This window comes from Belonocnema kinseyi, chromosome 3, assembly GCF_010883055.1.
Source record: "Belonocnema kinseyi isolate 2016_QV_RU_SX_M_011 chromosome 3, B_treatae_v1, whole genome shotgun sequence".
NCBI classification, from domain to species: Eukaryota; Metazoa; Arthropoda; class Insecta; order Hymenoptera; family Cynipidae; genus Belonocnema; species Belonocnema kinseyi.
The window spans coordinates 88,013,731-88,031,722 of NC_046659.1; the positions used below are offsets into that span (position 1 = coordinate 88,013,731).

The 17,992-nt window shown below is 34.2% G+C and overlaps 1 protein-coding gene across 1 annotated transcript in view; it reads right to left on the reverse strand.

The window, feature by feature from the left end:
• Positions 1 to 391: 391 nt before the first annotated feature.
• LOC117169916 (titin-like) overlaps positions 392 to 17,992 on the reverse strand; it is a 62,812-nt gene continuing 45,211 nt past the window's right edge. The window contains exons 24-47 of the mRNA XM_033356425.1: positions 14,317 to 17,988; positions 13,966 to 14,013; positions 13,784 to 13,894; positions 13,546 to 13,698; positions 13,096 to 13,459; positions 12,693 to 13,008; positions 12,280 to 12,568; positions 11,780 to 11,912; positions 11,272 to 11,708; positions 10,919 to 11,188; positions 10,452 to 10,833; positions 10,214 to 10,368; positions 9,848 to 10,138; positions 9,621 to 9,762; positions 9,276 to 9,545; positions 8,757 to 9,202; positions 8,372 to 8,674; positions 8,140 to 8,294; positions 7,899 to 8,049; positions 7,712 to 7,789; positions 7,491 to 7,595; positions 7,194 to 7,391; positions 6,063 to 6,368; positions 392 to 1,547 (exon numbers count right to left, since the gene is read on the reverse strand). Of these exons, the coding sequence (XP_033212316.1) occupies positions 1,345 to 1,547; positions 6,063 to 6,368; positions 7,194 to 7,391; positions 7,491 to 7,595; positions 7,712 to 7,789; positions 7,899 to 8,049; positions 8,140 to 8,294; positions 8,372 to 8,674; positions 8,757 to 9,202; positions 9,276 to 9,545; positions 9,621 to 9,762; positions 9,848 to 10,138; positions 10,214 to 10,368; positions 10,452 to 10,833; positions 10,919 to 11,188; positions 11,272 to 11,708; positions 11,780 to 11,912; positions 12,280 to 12,568; positions 12,693 to 13,008; positions 13,096 to 13,459; positions 13,546 to 13,698; positions 13,784 to 13,894; positions 13,966 to 14,013; positions 14,317 to 17,988 (8,978 nt within the window). The 3' untranslated portion in view covers positions 392 to 1,344. The remainder of the gene's footprint in view (positions 1,548 to 6,062; positions 6,369 to 7,193; positions 7,392 to 7,490; positions 7,596 to 7,711; positions 7,790 to 7,898; positions 8,050 to 8,139; positions 8,295 to 8,371; positions 8,675 to 8,756; positions 9,203 to 9,275; positions 9,546 to 9,620; positions 9,763 to 9,847; positions 10,139 to 10,213; positions 10,369 to 10,451; positions 10,834 to 10,918; positions 11,189 to 11,271; positions 11,709 to 11,779; positions 11,913 to 12,279; positions 12,569 to 12,692; positions 13,009 to 13,095; positions 13,460 to 13,545; positions 13,699 to 13,783; positions 13,895 to 13,965; positions 14,014 to 14,316; positions 17,989 to 17,992) is intronic.

The following is a 17,992-nucleotide window of genomic DNA, read 5'->3' on the forward strand; positions in this document are numbered from 1 at the left end:
CCCACATACAAAATCTTCTAAAATATTCATCATTGAGCCTAGGAAGTTGGAAATCGTCCAGAAGTAGGATACGGTACTAGGTAAATCTAAAGAAACATTTTTAGAAATATGAATTTTAGACTAACGTGGGGAAGTGTGTGTTTTAACTACATCTCTGAATTAAAAATTCTCTAAAAAATACATTGTTGTTCTCAGAAGGTTACAAATATTCCAGATATAGGAATAGTGTTTTTTATAGTTAATCGGAGACGATCTTTATACAATTTCATATTTCTGAGGATAAAAATTGATAAATAGAATACGAAATTTCTTCACAACAAAAATTAATAATGATTCAAGCTATATTAGGAATATAATCTTCTGTAGATAGGAAATAAATATCAAAACGAAATTCATTTGCAATAATTTAATCTTTCTTAACTTACGTGTTACAGTAAATTTTAGAGTATGCGACACAGCGTTGGTTGTGAATGCTGTTGTTTTGCACCTATATCTTTACGTCTCGGGGTACCAACACTGCGTGGCATTTCTCTATTTCGTAGGTATTTTGGATTTACAGACTTGTCGATAGCAATTAAAAATTAACAATATTAGGATAACGTTAATAGTAAATAATAACATAATATAATATAATAAATACGGTAGTCTCGTTGCAAGCAATATATAAATACACAACAGGGTTCAATACGTTCCCTTATAAATATTAAACGTGTTTTACGGACGTTCGGCTATCACATTTCTCCGTGCTACTATTTCTTGATATTCATACATATTCTTAGCAATTCGGAAATAGTCGCACCGACATCCGGCTTTCAAGTTTAGGTTCTCTTTACATATATATAATATATTTCTTTAAAACAAACTTCTCAACGGGTTTTCGCGCAAGTAAGAGATTCGCACTCTTGCCATTAATAATTTCTGTATGCGCGCAGGGTTTACACCAACTGCTGATCGAAAAACACAGATAAAGTTTTCCGCAATCTGGAAAATCTGTACCTATCTTTCGGTGATTCTACATATTCCTTCTGGAATCATTGGTCCGTTTAAGAAAAAAAAATAAACACAAGAATAAATAAATAATTAAAGAAAACTTTCTTCCCGTTTATGCTGACTAGATTCTACACTCATTGGTACTCACAAAAGTAGTTTTGTACCCGCATACATGCTAATTTATTGGATCTAGTCGCTACATATACTTTAGACTTCTATAAAAAGGAATAAGGGAAAAATCGAGAAACCCGTAGATTTCACGACATTGATTAGTCTCATCGCAGTGCTTCTTATTTCAAAATAAAAAGAGATTTAAGAAAGAGAAAGAACATTGTTTATAATGATAAGGAAAGCTTATTCAAAAAGTTTTTTGGCGTAATGCCATATTTTGAAGAAGTATTCGTCCTTTCTCAATAACCTCGCTCTAGCATAAGAGTGAATGTCTGCATCCATGTTATGATCTCGCAGCCAGGAACTTGTATTTTCTGTGCTGTAACTTACAGATGTGTTTTCTCCTCGATCTGGGGTTTCGGCAACTGGCTCGATTACAGTTAATTCTGAAAAATTATTTATTTAAATTACAAAAATTCAACAGATTCTCAGCGGAGTAAGAGACGCCTGAAACGAAAAACGCTGGATACTAATGGACCGCTTGGAAACTTTACTTGGTGGATTTGGTTAAAGTAAAGAGTATGGATCTTACTGTGGAATTATCAGTAAGTTTGTGCATTTTTGTGTGAACTATGACACATAATGACCTTGTAAAGCTCTTCGCCTGGGGTGATTACTAGAGAGATTGATCGACCTGTGTTGGAGCTATGGTGCGAAACGAACGACGTTACCAATTTTAGGCAATTCTTGACCCCATCCCCTCCCGAAAATAACGTAGCATTTGTTAAAATTGCAAAGTTGCAAATATGCCTATATTGTCTACGTGACCGTGTGATGAATTATAAAATTCGGTAATAAATCAACAATTAAAACACAAAAATGATTTTCAGAGTAAGTGTTGAAATTTGCCTTATTAAATTTGATGTGATAATTAATCCCGGTTATTATTGCATTTTTAAACTAAGAAAGGTAAACTTTTAACCAAAAACAGAATAGCTACCCTTTTAATTTAAATAATAACTTTAAATTATGAGAAAATAATTTTCCAATAAATAGTTAAGTTTTTTTAAACTAAATTATTGAACTTTCAAGACAAAGTGACGAATTTTCTATATAAAACATTTCAATTCCCAAATAAAAAATATGAAATTTTGATAAAAAGTTAATTTTATGGAGCAACTGACGAATTTCCAACAAGATACGAGAACTCTCAACCCAAAAATGAATTTTTAACTAATCTCGATTAAAAATAAACAACAAAAAAAGGAATTTTTAATAAAATAGTTCAATTTTAACAAAAAGTTGAATTTTTATCTAAAAAAAAACATTCAAGCAATCAAGCATTCTCAACCAAACAGTTGAATTCAGAACTAAAGAAGATGAGTTTTTAAACAAAAAGATTAAGTAACTACCAAAATAGAAGAATTTTTAATAAAATTCAAGAATTCTGAAACAAAAAGTAAAATTTTAAACTAAAAAAGAAGAATTTTCAAACCTAAAGATTAATCTACTTTCAGAAAGACGAATTTTTAATAAAATTTGAGGATTCTCAACCTTTCGACTAAAGACATACATTTTTAAACAAAAAAATTAATTTTCTATAAAAAAAGAGGAATTTTTAAGAAAATTTAAGAATTCTCAAGCAAAAACTTGAACTTACAACTAAAAACATAATTTTCTAAATAAAAAGTTTACCCAGTTGGCGCAAAATTTGGCCGCGTCTTTACAACATCGTTACGACATCGTTACGACAACTTTACGGCATCATATATCCATGTCGTCAAGATGTCTTTACAATATCGTAACGGCTTCGTATGATCTAACGATGTCTTTACGATATCATAAAGACACCTTAAGCGAAATGGACATAGGATGTCGTAAAGTTATCGTAAAGACGTCGTAAGATTGTCGTAAAAACGCGCCAAATTTTGGGCCCGCTGAGTAATTTGTTACCAAATAGACTAATTTTCAATAAAATTCAAGAATGTCAAACAAACTAAAAAAAATGATCTTCTGAACAAAAAGAATGATTCACTATCAAAAAAGGCGAATTTTAAATCAAATTTAAGAATTCTCAACTAAAATTTGAAGTTTCAACTAAAAAAAAAAAATTTGAACAAAAAAAAATAATTTTCTTCCAGAAAGACGGATTTTAATAAAATTCGAGAGTTCTGAATTAAAAACTTGATGATTGAACTAAGAGGAAGAAGTTTTAAACAAAAACATTAATTTAATACAAAAAAGACGAACTTTAAATAAAGTTAGAGAATTCTCAACCAAAACATTGAATTTCCAACAAAAGAAGAAGAATTTTTAAACAAAAAGACTAATTTACTTCTAGAACAACGAATTTAAAATAAAATTAAAGAGTTATCAATTAAAAAGTTGAAGATTCAAGAAAAAAGATGAATTTTTAAACAAGAACATTAATTTACTAAAAAAAAAGGATTTTTTAATAAACTTCAAGAATTAACAATCAAAAAGTTAAAGCTTTAATTAAAAAAGATGCATTTTTCAACAAAAAGATTAATTTTCGACAAAAAAAAACGAATTTGAAATGAAATTGAAAAATTCTTAAGCGGAATGTTTAATTTTCAACTAAAAAAATGAATTTTCAAACAAAAACATTAATTTACTACAAAAAAGACGAATTTTCAATAAAATTCAAGGATTCTTAACAAACATGTTGAATTTTCAACTAAAGAAGATGACCTATTAAACAAAAATAAAATTTTATTACCAAAAAGGACTACCAAAAAGGACGAAAAAAAAAGAATTTTTAAACAAAAAGAATACATTAATTCTAGATTATATATTTTAAAACATGCAACAACCACATTAGAGTATTTCTTTTACCCCGAAATTCAAAATTTTCTTAACCATTCCCTGTTTGTTCTAGGAAGTTGTAAATCCTCTAGAAGTGGTAGTTGGAACTAGACCAATGTAAAGAAATACTTTGAAATTCAACTAAAAAGATGCATTTTTAAACAAAAACATTAATTTACTACAAAAAGACGAATTTTTAATCAAATTTATGGATTCTTAACAAACATGTTGAATTTTCAACTAAACAAAATGACATTTTAAACAAAAATAAAATTTTACTACCAAAAAGGACGAATTTTAAATAAAATTCAAGATTTCTCAACCAAAATATTGAATTTTTAAACAAAAAGAATAATTTTATTCTACATTATAAATTTTGAAACATGCAACAACCACATTGGAGTATTTCTTTTACCCCGAAATTCAAATTTTTTTTAACCATTCCCTGCTTGTACTGGGAAGTTGTAAATCTTCCAGAAGTGGTAGTTGGAACTAGACCAATGTAAAGAAATACTTTGAAATTCAACTAAAAAGATGCATTTTTAAACAAAAACATTAATTTACTACAAAAGAGAACGTTTCCATATGCACTTTCGAAAAAAAATTCTATAATTTTGTAATCTTACTTTGATTGCACCCCCTGTCCGTTAACAACCACATGTTTTGTGAGCCCCCCCCCCCCCTATGTTACGAATGTAGTTTATGGACGATCCCTATGCAACACGGGAATTCTAGATTGATCTAAAAATGTATACCTCCCCCTTTCAACCTCCTCCCACACTTTCCTTTCTCACTTTTCTCATTTGCATTTCTTCATCCCTGTCAATTTAAGGAGGCCTAATGGTATAATACAATTAAAAAATACCACCAATTTTTTTAAGGAAATATTTTTAAGTTTTGAAAAGATTGGCGTGTTTGGAGTTTTGATAAAGAATTTTTGATGATTTTTCGCTATGCTACTTTTCAAATTGACAACAATTGTTGATTACTTAAGCAATATTCATAAAAAATGCAATGTTTGGCTATTTTGTAACAAATATGCTCAAATTTTGTTCGCGGAATCGAATAATTGCTATGATACTTTCAAAATTGACAACAATTATTAATTAGTTCAAAAATTTTTATCATGTTTCATAGCAAAGAGTCATCTAAAAGATTATCTTAGTTAATTTCTTAGAAAATGAAGCCTATTCGTTGAAAATTATCCAAACTTTGAATTGGTTGATGAAAAATCTTAAAATAATTAATGACTCTTGCAAATTTTCAAATTTTCATAGCAAAAACTTATCGAAAAGACATGATTAGTTTTACCGTAAAAGAATTGAGAGTATTATTTGCAAAATAGTCGAATTGTGAATTTCTTTATTAGAATTTTTAAGATAATTAATAATTCTTATGAATGTTCAAAATAGCATAGCGAGCTTCTATATTTTCAACTAAGCAGAATCAAATATCGCATTCAGGTGGGCAGAATTAAGGGTTGGCCACTTTTCCCCACATGCGCCGCTTAGCCCCAGTGTTTTGTAGCATCTATTTTCAATTAATCGTAATGAAACACTAATGCCTTTCAGGTTTTTTATAAAAACGCTGGGCTTCAATTTGAATGCACCCTGCTTGTACGTCAACCCTCTTTTCAGGTTTATCTTATTTTTTTGTATTTGTGATGACTATTCAGATGGGGCAACTAGGGAGGTTGGTCGGGCAGTTAGAAGGGTATAGGACATTTGAGGACGACATTTAGTTAGTTAGGAAGGTAGCAGGAATTTGGGAAAGTTGGTGATATATTTAAGAAGGTATCGGGCATTCAAGAAGTTGTGACGGTCTTATAGGGAGGTTAGGTAGACAATTAAGAGGGAAGCAGGCATTTAGGGAAGTTGGTCAGGTATTTAGGTAGGTATCAGGAAATAAAGAATGTTCATTGAACTGTTAGGAAGGTATTGGACATTTATGGAGGCTGGTTGGGCTCTCAGGTAGGAAAGCCGACAGTTTGTGAAGTTCGGCGGGCAGTTAAGAGGTTAGCGGTCATTTGAGGAATTTGGTTAGGCGGTTAAGAAAGTAGCTGGCATATAGGGAGGTTGGACGGGATGTTAGAGTCTTAAAATATATTTTAATTAATTATTTATAAAATTTCCTACCAGTCGCAGGGACGATTTTGATTGGTTCTTCAGATTCCAGTGGTTCACTGAATCCGATTTCATTCCTTGCGAATATTCTCAAAAGGTATTCATGCGTCTCTTGAAGGTCTCTTATCGTCAATTTTTGAATATCGGCCTTAACACGACCTACTTCCATCCACATGGTTTTCTTCACGTCCCTGATTGCGATCTTATAACCCTCCAAGGGTGCACCACCATCGAATTCAGGTCGACCCCATTCAATAGAAATTGTGTTTCCAGCAATTTGTCTAATTTCTAATGGTGCCGTTGGTGGAGATGGTACCACTGAAATAAAATGTTTTCAATCAATTCTACAGAATATAAGAATGAAAAACTCACGAAGACTGCAACATCTAGAGTTATTTTTAGTTGTTCACTTTTAATACACTTAAGAGTAACGATATCTTACAGTAAAAGTCATTAAAACTAATCTTAATGGTTAGTTTTCTGCTTTGCTTTATTCAGTTAACTTTTTTCTAGTTTCAGATTCAATTTGGCTATTTGGAAACAAACAATTATTGACAAATTTGTAAGGATTTAATAAAAGTGAGGCTTTTCAGCTCAGTAAATTATAAACGTGCAGGTTTGCTAGAGGACTGTCGTGGATACCCAGTAGGAAAAAAATTAAGGATGTCCTAGAGATGTCTTTTCGACTTGTCATTCATAAACCCTAGGGACACTCTGAAGACGTGTAATGTCAGTACGGAAAAGGTCCCGAGAACGTCCTATGTCCATAAGACGTCTTTAGAACATCTTTAGGACAGTAGACGTCCTAGGAACGTCCTAAGCACGCTTTCGGGATGTTCATGGTTTTGTGCCCACTGGGTAATCAATGGATAAATGGGAGATATTATAAATGGAAAAAATTAATTAATGAATAAATTAGGATTTCGAAGGACAAGCTAAGCAGGGATGTTGTACTTTCGAGAGTGAAGCGAGGACAGCGATGGTATTCTTTTTCTGCGAGAGAAGCGATGACATTCATTTTTTCTGCGAACGAATCGACGTTATACTTTGAGAATAAGGAACAAATTCTTAATACAAAAATAGAAGTAGAAATAGAAAAGTTTACAAAAAATGATGTATAAAGAACAATTCTCTGATACTTACAAGCATGAGTTTGTAAGGTGACTGGTTCTGAGGTCGCTGGTGGACTAAGACCGATGCTATTTTCTGCAAATATCCTGAATAGGAATTCACTTTCCTTGAGATTTTCTACAAAGTAGGTATTAGTTACAGCATCCAGTGTAGCTACTTTGGTCCACTTCCCAGCCCTTCCAATTAATGGTCGTCTTTCAATAACGTATCCTTAAAAATTATTCAAAAGTTAAGATTTGCTGTGATTTTAATATATTTTCTCATTTTATAGAGAATTTGTATTATATTATAATCAGGAAAAAAGTATACCTGTAATATCGGCTCCTCCTGTACTTGTTGGTGGAGACCAATTTAAAGTGACACTTCTACTAGTAACGTTGGCCACGGTTACGTTTCGTGGACACGAAGGTGGTGCTATAAAGTATATGAAGTATACTAACTTGTACATTTTAGGTTTACACAAAATTGAAATTATTAAGATGCAACTAACAGTACTTTTCAAACCTGGATTTCACTAATAAGCTACTTACTTTGGCAAACGACGGTTGAACCATATGAAAATGTGCCAAGCAGTGCATAAAATGTACTAGCCGTAATTTTTGTTATTTCTGGGCAGAAGCGTAAGCATTTAGTAAGAAAAAATTTGTACTTAAAAATAGTTAACAATAATTTCCAATTGATTTAGTAAATAAAGCTGATAAATAAATGTGTACTTACTAAGACGTTTTCCGGCAACGATTGGTTCTTCGGACACATAAGCTGGTCCTGTACCAACCTTGTTCCTTGCTGATATCCTGAAGTCGTAGGACACATCTGTCTTTAAGTCTGAGGAACTGAAATGTGTAACTCCATCTTTTGCGCTGCCAACCTACAGAAATACAGATAATTGTTAAAAATAAAATTTGTTACGAAATTCATTTGTAGAACACATGCAATTTGTTTGTAGAAAAGAACCGACCTTCTTCCAAGTACTCTGGAGAGTTTCCTTCATCTCCACGATGTATTCGATGATTGGTGTTCCGCCATCATATTCTGGTGGTTCCCACCCTATCGTGAAAGATGTTTTCGTCATACCTGATACTTCCAAAGGTCCTCTTGGTGTTCCTGGTTTGTCTAAAATTAAAATTGTTTAGTTATGTCTTTTTGATAACATACAATACTAGGTTTACAGAAAATTAGGAATAATTTACCGCATGAAGATGTTATCATTACAGGTTCAGATTCCAACCCTTCGGAGGCACCAACATCGTTTCTGGCTATAACCCTAAACACATATTCCGAATCCTGTTGTAGTTTTTCAATACAGAAGCTTGTGGTATCCGGATCGACATCGGCTACCTTCATCCACACTTTTTTGTTTGGATCACATTTTTCTATAGTGTAATGATTGAGATCGAGTCCACCTGTATCAGTTGGTGGTTTCCATTCAATGGTGACTCGATCAGGTTGGAATTTTTTAATGTTTATTGGACCTTGAGGCTTACTAGGTTTATCTGCATATGAAGTTCAATACCATTTTTGATAATCCGCTTTCACCATCATATAATCATAAAATATAGAACAGTCGAAACTTACCAATAACTTTTAGATTTATCTCCTCCCACGCACTTCCAGCTTCATTTTCTACTTTTATAGTATAAGTTCCAGAGTCTTCTCTCGTCAAAGAGTATATCGAAATAGTCGAAGATGTTTCTTCTGTGTAAATTGAAACACGTTTGTCTACAATAGTTTGCTTGTTCTTTGTCCACGTAATTTCTGGTTTTGGGAATCCTGTTGATTTAGCTTCGACTTTCCATTGGCTAGCAGCGTTGATCTTTTGTGAAATAAGAGCCTCATCTACTGTAACTGTTGGTGGTTCTTGAATCTTCAGTTGACAAGTAGTTTCAGCTGTACCAACATAATTTTCTGCCTTTACAGTAAATGTTGCTGCAGAAGTCTCGGTAGTTTCTTCAATGGTATACTTGGCAACACGGTTTTCATAAGTTATGTTTTTGTGTTTGAATGGACTATCATCCTTCAACCTGTATAAAGACAAAATTGCATTAATATAATTACAATTATATGGAAAATACAATCAAACTTTACAATACAAACCATGTGACATCGGGAATTGGTGTGCCTCCGATGACACATGAGAACGAGACAGTGGTTTTCAACCCTGTCGTGATGCTCTTAAGTGGTTCCAGAATATTCGGTGGTTCAGGGTCCATAGGCTTATTGATTTTAATGAATTCAGAGTTCGGAGAAGGTTCACTTGGACCTACTTCATTCACCGCTTTTACACGGAAGGTATATTCCTTTTTGGTTGTTAATTGTGTTACTTTGTGGGATGTTTCAGTTATCTTCTCGGTAACACCGGTCCAACTATTAAAATGAAGGATGAGTATTTACATTTTTTTGAATATATTTTGCCTGATATAAAGTTGTAAATAAACTTACGATGATTCCTCTCGATCGTGATATTCCAAAATGTACTCTGTGATGGGCGAATTTCCATCAGATTCTGGTTCTTTCCAATGAAGTATGATCGTATCATCTGTCACTTCGGAAGGTTCTGGTTTGCGTGGTGGACTTGGTACTTCTACAGATTTTAAATAAATTATTTCATAATTTTTAATGCTTGAACACTTTGTAGAAGTTACAAAAAACTTAAAAATTATACTTACGAACAATAACGACTTTGATATCAATTTCTGCTTCGCCATGTGAGTTGACAAGTTTTAGAGTGTAATTACCAATATCCTTTTCTTCAATTTTTTTTATTGTCAAAGTCACTGACTCTTCTTGTATAGTTGGAATGATTCGTTTAGTTTTAGATACAACACGACCATTAACAGTCCATTCTTCAGTTGGCATAGGTGATGCAGAAAACTTGACATTGATTTCCACGTCCTCGCCCTTTTTGACTTTGTACAATTTTGGCGAATCCATGTTTATTTTTGGTGGTGTTTCGATAACTGAGAAGTACAGTATCATTTTGTTAAGAAATATTTGGAATGAAAAATTAATATTGAATTTCAAAAGACACTTACTTTCGACCTTCAATTTGGAAGATGATTTCACGTTTATTGCAACGACGCTGTACTCGTAGGCATCTTCAACAGTACATTTCTTTACAATGAGTTTTTTAACAGGTCCTTCATCTATGATCGTATACTTAGGCGATTCCTTAATTTCTTTTCCTTTTCTGTAAATTAAATTTATTATATAGTACCTTTCATGGATAATAATTTGTTAACAGTAAATATAATATAATTTTAAGTTACTCACTTGAACCATTGAACGTGAACATCTGGCTGGGAAAGCTCTACCGTGAAAACAACATCTGCGTTCAGAGGTACCAAAGTGACATCAGGTAATTTCTTAACAAATTCGACCTGCGGTTCTTCAACTATTAATTTAGCTGAAGAAGTTTGCTTGCCGACTTCACAAGAATAAACGCCAGCATCTTCGATTTCAGAATTGTATATTTTAAGTTTCTGTCGCTTTCCATCAATGGATAATTGGACGTGCTCTGAAAATTTAAGTTCTTCGCCATCCTTGAACCATTTCACTAGTGCATCTCCTTTCGTAAGTTCAATTTCAAAAGTAGCCTTTTCACCTTTAGCTATCCTGACGTCTGTCATCTTGTTTATGATCTCAGGTGGTAATTCTACAGGACAAGTTCATAAAATATTAAATAAATATTAGTAACAGTAGGTTGTAGAAATTATAAGTTTTTAAAGAAGAATACTCACCAACTACAGTGACTTCTGCAGTACATTCTTGATCGATAAGAGTACAAGCATATTCTCCCTCATCATGAACAGAAGTGCTTCTAATAAGCAACTTCCGAACAGTTCCCTCCTTAACAAACTCTATTTTTTCTTCAGCCTGTTTCAGTGGAATACCATCCTTAAGCCATGTGACCTCAGCAGTCTGTGAAGTGATTTCTACTTCTAGGATTGCTACTTCACGTTCTATCACTTCGAAGTCCTGCAATTTTCTCACGAACTCCGGTTTCGTAGCTAAATTAATCATTAAATAATGTAAATCTTCAATTTATAATTGAAATCTAAAGTTAAATTAATGATGAAAATAAAAACAATACCTTTAACAGTAACATCACATGTTGTCTTCTGATTCTTTACTGTACATTTATACGTTCCTTCATCAGTAGGACTGGACTTTTTAATAAACAGTTTATGTGTCCGTCCTTCCTGAATGATTTCCCGATGATCCATACCGCTGATTTCCTTACCATTGTGCCACCAGGTAGTCGAAACCGTGTGGGATGTTTCGCATGTTAATTCTAGCGGCTTATATTCGTCAATGGTAACTTTCTTTTCCAGTTTCTTTGTAAAGGTTACTTTATCAACATCTACAGTAACCTTCGCACCGTGAGAAGCCTTGCCAACTGGATTAACAGCAACACACTTGTAGTCTCCAGAATCAACTTCTGAATCAGCATTTTTAATTTCCAGCGCTATGTTCTCTCCATCGTAACTTTCTGTGATGTTTGGAGACTTCTCAAGTGGTTTGTTGTTTCTGAAAATTGAGATGTATTTAGTCATTCCACTTTTGATGTAAATCTATATAAGTCAAATAAATGTAAATACCTTAACCATGAGACTAGAGGAACTGGATTGCCGGTCACTTTAGCCACCAGTTTGAATGTACCTTTTTCTGGAACTATAACTTCTTGGAATCGTTCAGTGAAGAGTGGTGGTTCTGGTGCGCCACTTGGCATTTCTGAAAATTTAAAATACATTTTATAGTTATTTTTACCACGGGATTAGGATAAAAAAATACACACCTTAACAAGAAAGGCAATAGCGTTAAAAAGATTCTCATACCCTTCTGTGATAAAGGAGTGCCTCCTCCTTTTGCTAATTCTACTGCTAAAGCAAGCGCAGCTTCAAGAACAGCAGCGGCTGGAATAAATATTCAAGAAGCGTTTGCGAGAGTTAGGCTGTATTAATAGTTTAAGATTATTTTGATGTATTTTTAACTGTCCAAACGTTGCAAGCGTTAGACATGTTAATTATTCTACATTTGTTAGATATTATTCTCAAAAAGCGATTATGTTTATAAAAGTCTATCTGTAGAAAAAATTTACCTTCGACAGTTAGACTGGCACGAGTTTCTGCGGTTCCAAGATCATTGGTTGCTATAACTGAATATTCTCCTGAATCAGACAACTGGGGTTGAATGAGGGTCAAAGTATTGACATCGCCATCACTTTTAGGCGTTAATCCTTCTAGTGGCTGTCCGTCCTTCAACCATTTGACCTTAGGAGCTGGATTGCCAACTATTTGCGTCGTTAGGACTACAGTTTCGCCTTCTCTCACCGCGAAAGGTTTCAATGGTTCAAGAATTTCTGGTGGCTCCAGTTCTCCAGTCATCACCTGTTTTATAATAAACAATCAGAGGACGAATGTTTTTTATCGTTTTCTTGATGATCTATTGTAATTCAAGTTCAATTTTGTTAGGAAGATAATAATATACATTAATTCCACTATAATAACATACCTTTAGAGGAATTTCGATAGTAGCTTCTCCCTCTCTGTTCTTCGCCACGATCTTATAGCGTCCTTCTTGTTTTTTCTGAACTTTAGTGATTTTCATGACGCTGCAATACATATGCATATCACTTTCAGTGACTACAACTATGTTTTCCTTGCTTATAATGCGTTTTTCTTCATAGAACCAAGTTATTTCTGGCTCCGGTACTGCAACCAGACGACAGTCAAGAATTACATCCTGACCTTCATTAACGCATTTAGCCTTTGGCCTTCGCGAGAAGGTTGGTGGAATACCTTCTAATATATCAGCAAGGGAGGATTCTCTGTAGATATAAATAATAATTAATAGAATCGTTTAATTTCAATTCATTGTCATTATTAGATATAATTTGTTTGTAATTAAATCATACCTTGAAAGACTCTTTCTAGATAGACCGGTTACGTCAGAACCGTGTTCAGATAGCGGTGCTTCTACAATTAATTCTGTAGTGCTGGAAGCAAATCCAGCTGCATTTTTGGCTACACAAGTGAATGTTCCAGCATCTTCGGGAAATACTTCTCTGATTATAAGAGTTGCCACGCTGTCTTCATCGTAATACATTTGGAAGTCTGGTGTGGGTTTGATTATTGCGGTTTGTCGGAACCAGGTTATCTGGGGTCTTGGTAAGCCTTCAACTTGACATTCAAATTGTACAGTGTAACCATCGGGCGTATGAATTGGTTGCAATTTTTCGATGAAACGGGGCGCAGAAGCTTTTTCTCCTGGACCTGGTTCTGAAAGAAAGAAATTAATTCATTAAATGAATAGATATTTTTAAAAATTTGGTATCTTTATTTGAACAAAATTGTTATCTACTCACTCTCAAAGACTGGGAGTTTATCAATCTTTTCATTTAATTTGCGTTGGACATAAAGTGTGTAGTTCGCTTCATCTAGCAAATACTGTGCTGGTACCCAACCCTTCTCTTGTGTTAGGTGTTTCTTGACAAACCACCAGTCGGAGTTCGTATGTTCTATGAAATATAATAGGTTTATAGAAGTAATTTAATTGTAATTAGTCTACATTGACTTCCAGTGATGGAATATAAGTAGAAATACCTATTAGATAAACTCTTTCTCCCTCTACTAAGTTAATAGCTTCGTCTGTCTCTGCCACATAGGAACAAATGGAAAAGAGTGTGTCACCATCTTGAACGACATACTCGACTTCTATAATTAAACATCAATTTAGTGACAAATAAATCTTAGCTATAAAATAAAAAGCTACAACAATAATTTACCTTCTTCTGCAATATCTAATTCCCTGGTAATACTGAGACTAGCTTCTTCTACAGACATAAAAATTATACACATATAGAATTGTAATTAAATTCCATGTAATTAAATATATAGTAATTGCGTAAACCGATATGCTTTTCTTTCGCAGCTGAAGCAGAAATGATAAGATAAATGTCTTTTTTAATTTAAGGATAAAGGATTTTAGGGGATTTTAAGGGTAGGATGTACTCACTCTTCGAAGGAAAAAGTGAATAACGTGCACATCAAAATTCGTTAGCTTCCCTGATAGTTGAGCTAAAAGCAGTGTTATAAGCTGATAATTATTCGAAGCAATAATTTAAAATATGTCGAACCTTCATCGTAGGTTGATACCCGTCGTTTTGACTTTAATTTTAAAGCCAAGGATTCATCAGTTTCTTCATATGAATACTTTCTATCACGTTTTAGATTCATTTTAACATCATCTTCTTCAATTTCTTCTATGGAGTATGGTTTTTGTTGTATTTGTTTTTTCCGGCGCAGAGGTAGATTCATTTCATCAGTTCCTAGCTCATCAATGCTGTATTCTTCTCTATCAGATTCATCTATAATTTCTTCGATTACTGGACCAGTATCGTCTGCATATTCCTGCGTAATACGTATTGTTTCTTCGCCGGCTTCTTCAGAATATGTTTGTGGGCGTCTCTTTGGTTTCAACCGTACCTTTCCTGACATAGAAATATCTTCTTCTTCGTAGGTATTCAAAGATATTTTAAATTCTTGTTCAACATCCTCCTTTGTTTTTGTTTGTCGAGGTCTGAAAATAACAGTTTCAGCTTCAGTTACTTCCTTAAGATCAGTTCGTGGCTTTCTCTTTGGTCGCAGTTTACGTATGGTAACGTCCTCGTAAATTTCTTCAATTGGCTTAGGTGCCTTTTTAGGAGGTTTTCGTTTAATAGTGAATTCTTCAATAACATCTTCTTTAGACCCAGGAATTTCCTGCACTCTTTGAATGGTTAATTCTTTAGCAGCTTCATCCAATACTGGCTTCGGTTTCTTTATCCTCTTTAGTTTCACATCCTCAGATACATCTTCTGGCTTTTCTTCTTCTGTTTTTTCAACCGGTTTTTTTATTGTAACTTCATCAATTATATCTTCAGGAACGCTCTTCTTCTTTTTCGGTTTCTTTTTCATAGTTATTTCTTCAACAATCTCACCTTCAATAACCTTTTTCTCTTCTTCTATGACTGGCTTCTCAATAGTTATTTCATCTGCCACTTCTTCTGTGACTGGTTTTTTCTTTGGTTTTTTCTTTAATGTAATCTCTTGAGAAACTTCTTCTGGTTTGTCTTCCTCTTTTTCAAGGACTGGTTTCTTTATCGTAACTTCATCCATCACGTCTTCAGGAATACTCTTTTTCTTCTTCGGTCTCTTCTTAAGAGTGGTTTCCATCAAAATTTCATCCACGTCTTTTTCTCCCTTCTCTACAGCAGGTTTCCTAATAGTCACTTCGTCAGCAGATTCTTCAATACCTGGTTTCTTCTTCAGTTTCTTTTTAATTGAAAGATCCGCTTGCACATCCTCAGTTTGAATTATTTCAGTGTCTTCTGGTTTTAGTTTGGTAATAGTGATCTCTTCTGTTGTCTCCTCCTCTACTGGCTTCTTCCTTGGCTTCTTTTTAAGAGTAAGAACTTCGTCAACGACTTCTTCGAGCACTTTCTCTTCCTCTTCTTTCACAACGGGTTTCCTAATAGTCACTTCATCAGAAGCTTCTTCAATAACCGGTTTCCTTTTGGGTTTCTTTTGAAGTGAAACCTCAAGTTGTACTTCTTCAGGTTGTTGAATTTCAGCTTCTACTGGTTTTGTTTTAATAATAGTTATCTCTTCTGTTGTTTCTTCTTCTACTGGCTTCTTCTTTGGTTTCTTTTGAAGAGTAACTTCTTCAACGATCTCCTCGATAATTTTCTCTTCTTCTCCCTCGAAAACAGGTTTCCTAATAGTGACTTCGTCACCAGCTTCTTCAACAACCAGTTTCTTTTTTGGTTTCTTTTTTAGTGAAACCTCAGCTTGTACTTCTTCTGGTTGTTTAATTTTAGCTTCTTTTGGTTTTGGTTTCGAAATAGTGATCTCTTCTGTTGTCTCTTCCTCCCTAGGCTTTTTTGTTGGTTTCTTTTGAAGAGTAAAAGCTTCCTCGACGACTTCTTCAACAACTTTCTCTTCTTCTTCCTCGGCAACAGGTTTCTTAATAGATACTTCGTCAGCAGCTTCTTCAACAACTGGTTCCTTCTTTGTTTTCTTTTTGAGTAAAACCTCAGCTTGTGCTTCTTCTGGTTGTTTAATTTCAGCTTCTTCCGGTTTTGGTTTGGAAATAGTGACCTCTTCTGTTGTCTCTTCTTCGACCGTCTTCTTCTTTGGCTTCTTTTGAAGAGTAACAACTTCCTCAACGATTGCTTCAACCAATTTCTCTTCTTCTTCCTCAGCAACAGGTTTCTTAATAGTTACTTCGTCGGCAGCTTCTTCAACAACTGGTTTCTTCTTTGGTTTCTTTTTGAGTGAAACCTCAGCTTGTACTTCTTCTGGTTGTTTAATTTCAGCCTCTTCCGGTTTTGGTTTGGAAATAGTGATCTCTTCTGTTGTCTCTTCTTCGACAGGCTTCTTCTTTGGCTTCTTTTGAAGAGTAAAAACTTCCTCGACGACTTCAACCACGTTCTCTTCTTCTTTCTCGGCAACAGGTTTCTTAATAGTTACTTCGTCGGTAGCTTCTTCAACAACTGGTTTCTTCTTTGGTTTCTTTTTAAGTGAAACCTCTGTTTGTACTTCTTCAGGTTGTTGAATTTCAGCTTCTTCTAGTTTTGGTTTGATAATAGTTATCTCTTCTGCTGTTTCTTCGTCTACTGGTTTCTTCTTTGGTTTCTTTTTGAGAGCAACCTCAGCATAAACGTCTTCAGGTTGTGTTACTTCACCTTCTTCTGGTTCCGGTTTGTTAATCGTAATTTCTTCAGGTTTTTCTTCTTCTACCGGCTTTTTCTTAGGTTTCTTCTTAAGGGTAACTTTCTCAACGACTTCTTCGATAAACTTGTCTTCCTCCTCAAAAATAGGTTTCTTAATGCTGACTTCGTCATCAACTTCTTTAATCACCGGTTTCTTTTTGGATTTTTTCTTAATAACAACATCAACTTCACCTTCTTCAGTTAAAGATATCTTTTCTTCTTCAGGGGCCCGTTTCTTTACTGTTACTTCCTCTGAAATTTCTTCAATGACAGGCTCATCCTTCGGTTTCTTATTGATAACTACTTCATCAGTAATTTCTGCTACTACAACTGTCTCTTCTTCTTCATCAACTGGTTTTTTTGGTTTTTTCTTTCGCTTAAGAGCAACTTCCTCTGTGTCTTCTGAAGCCTTCGGCGCTGTAACTGGCGATACTTCTGGGAAGAAATCAGTGCCTTCATTTTCAGGTTTATCTTTCTTCCATCCCTTGAGCGTAATCGTTTCAGGCTGATCTTCCGGTTTCTCTGCTGTTGGTATTCTAAACTTAACGTCCGGCTGCTCTTCAGGTTCATCTGGCTTAGGCTTCCCCATAACTAATGGAATCTGCCCGAATTCCTGATCAGGCTTCTTTTTCTTTGGTCTTTTGTAAGGCTTAGGAGTGTGTTCATCTTCAGGTTCTTCTGAAACTTCTTCTTCAACGGGAATATATTCCTCAAGTTGGGGCCTCTCAAAGTCAGTTGATATAAAATCTTCCGGCTGCAGATTTGGAATTTTTTCTGATTTCTTTTTTTTAGGTACATCCTCTGTTGTTTCCTTAGGCTTAGGCTTCTTAGGAATTTCATCAACTTCTTCGAACTTTTTCTTCGGAATCTTTTTTAGTTTTAGTTCCTCTGGTTGCTCTTCTTCCTTTTCAGGAACCTTCCCTTTGCCGATCTTAACTTTCTCTTTTGGTTTCTCTTCCTCCTTAGGTTTCTTGGGTTGCCGCTCGTAAACCGATTTGTCTTCTATTTCTTCCAAAGGAACTTTTTTTAATTCCTCAAACTCTTGATCTAACTTTTCTAA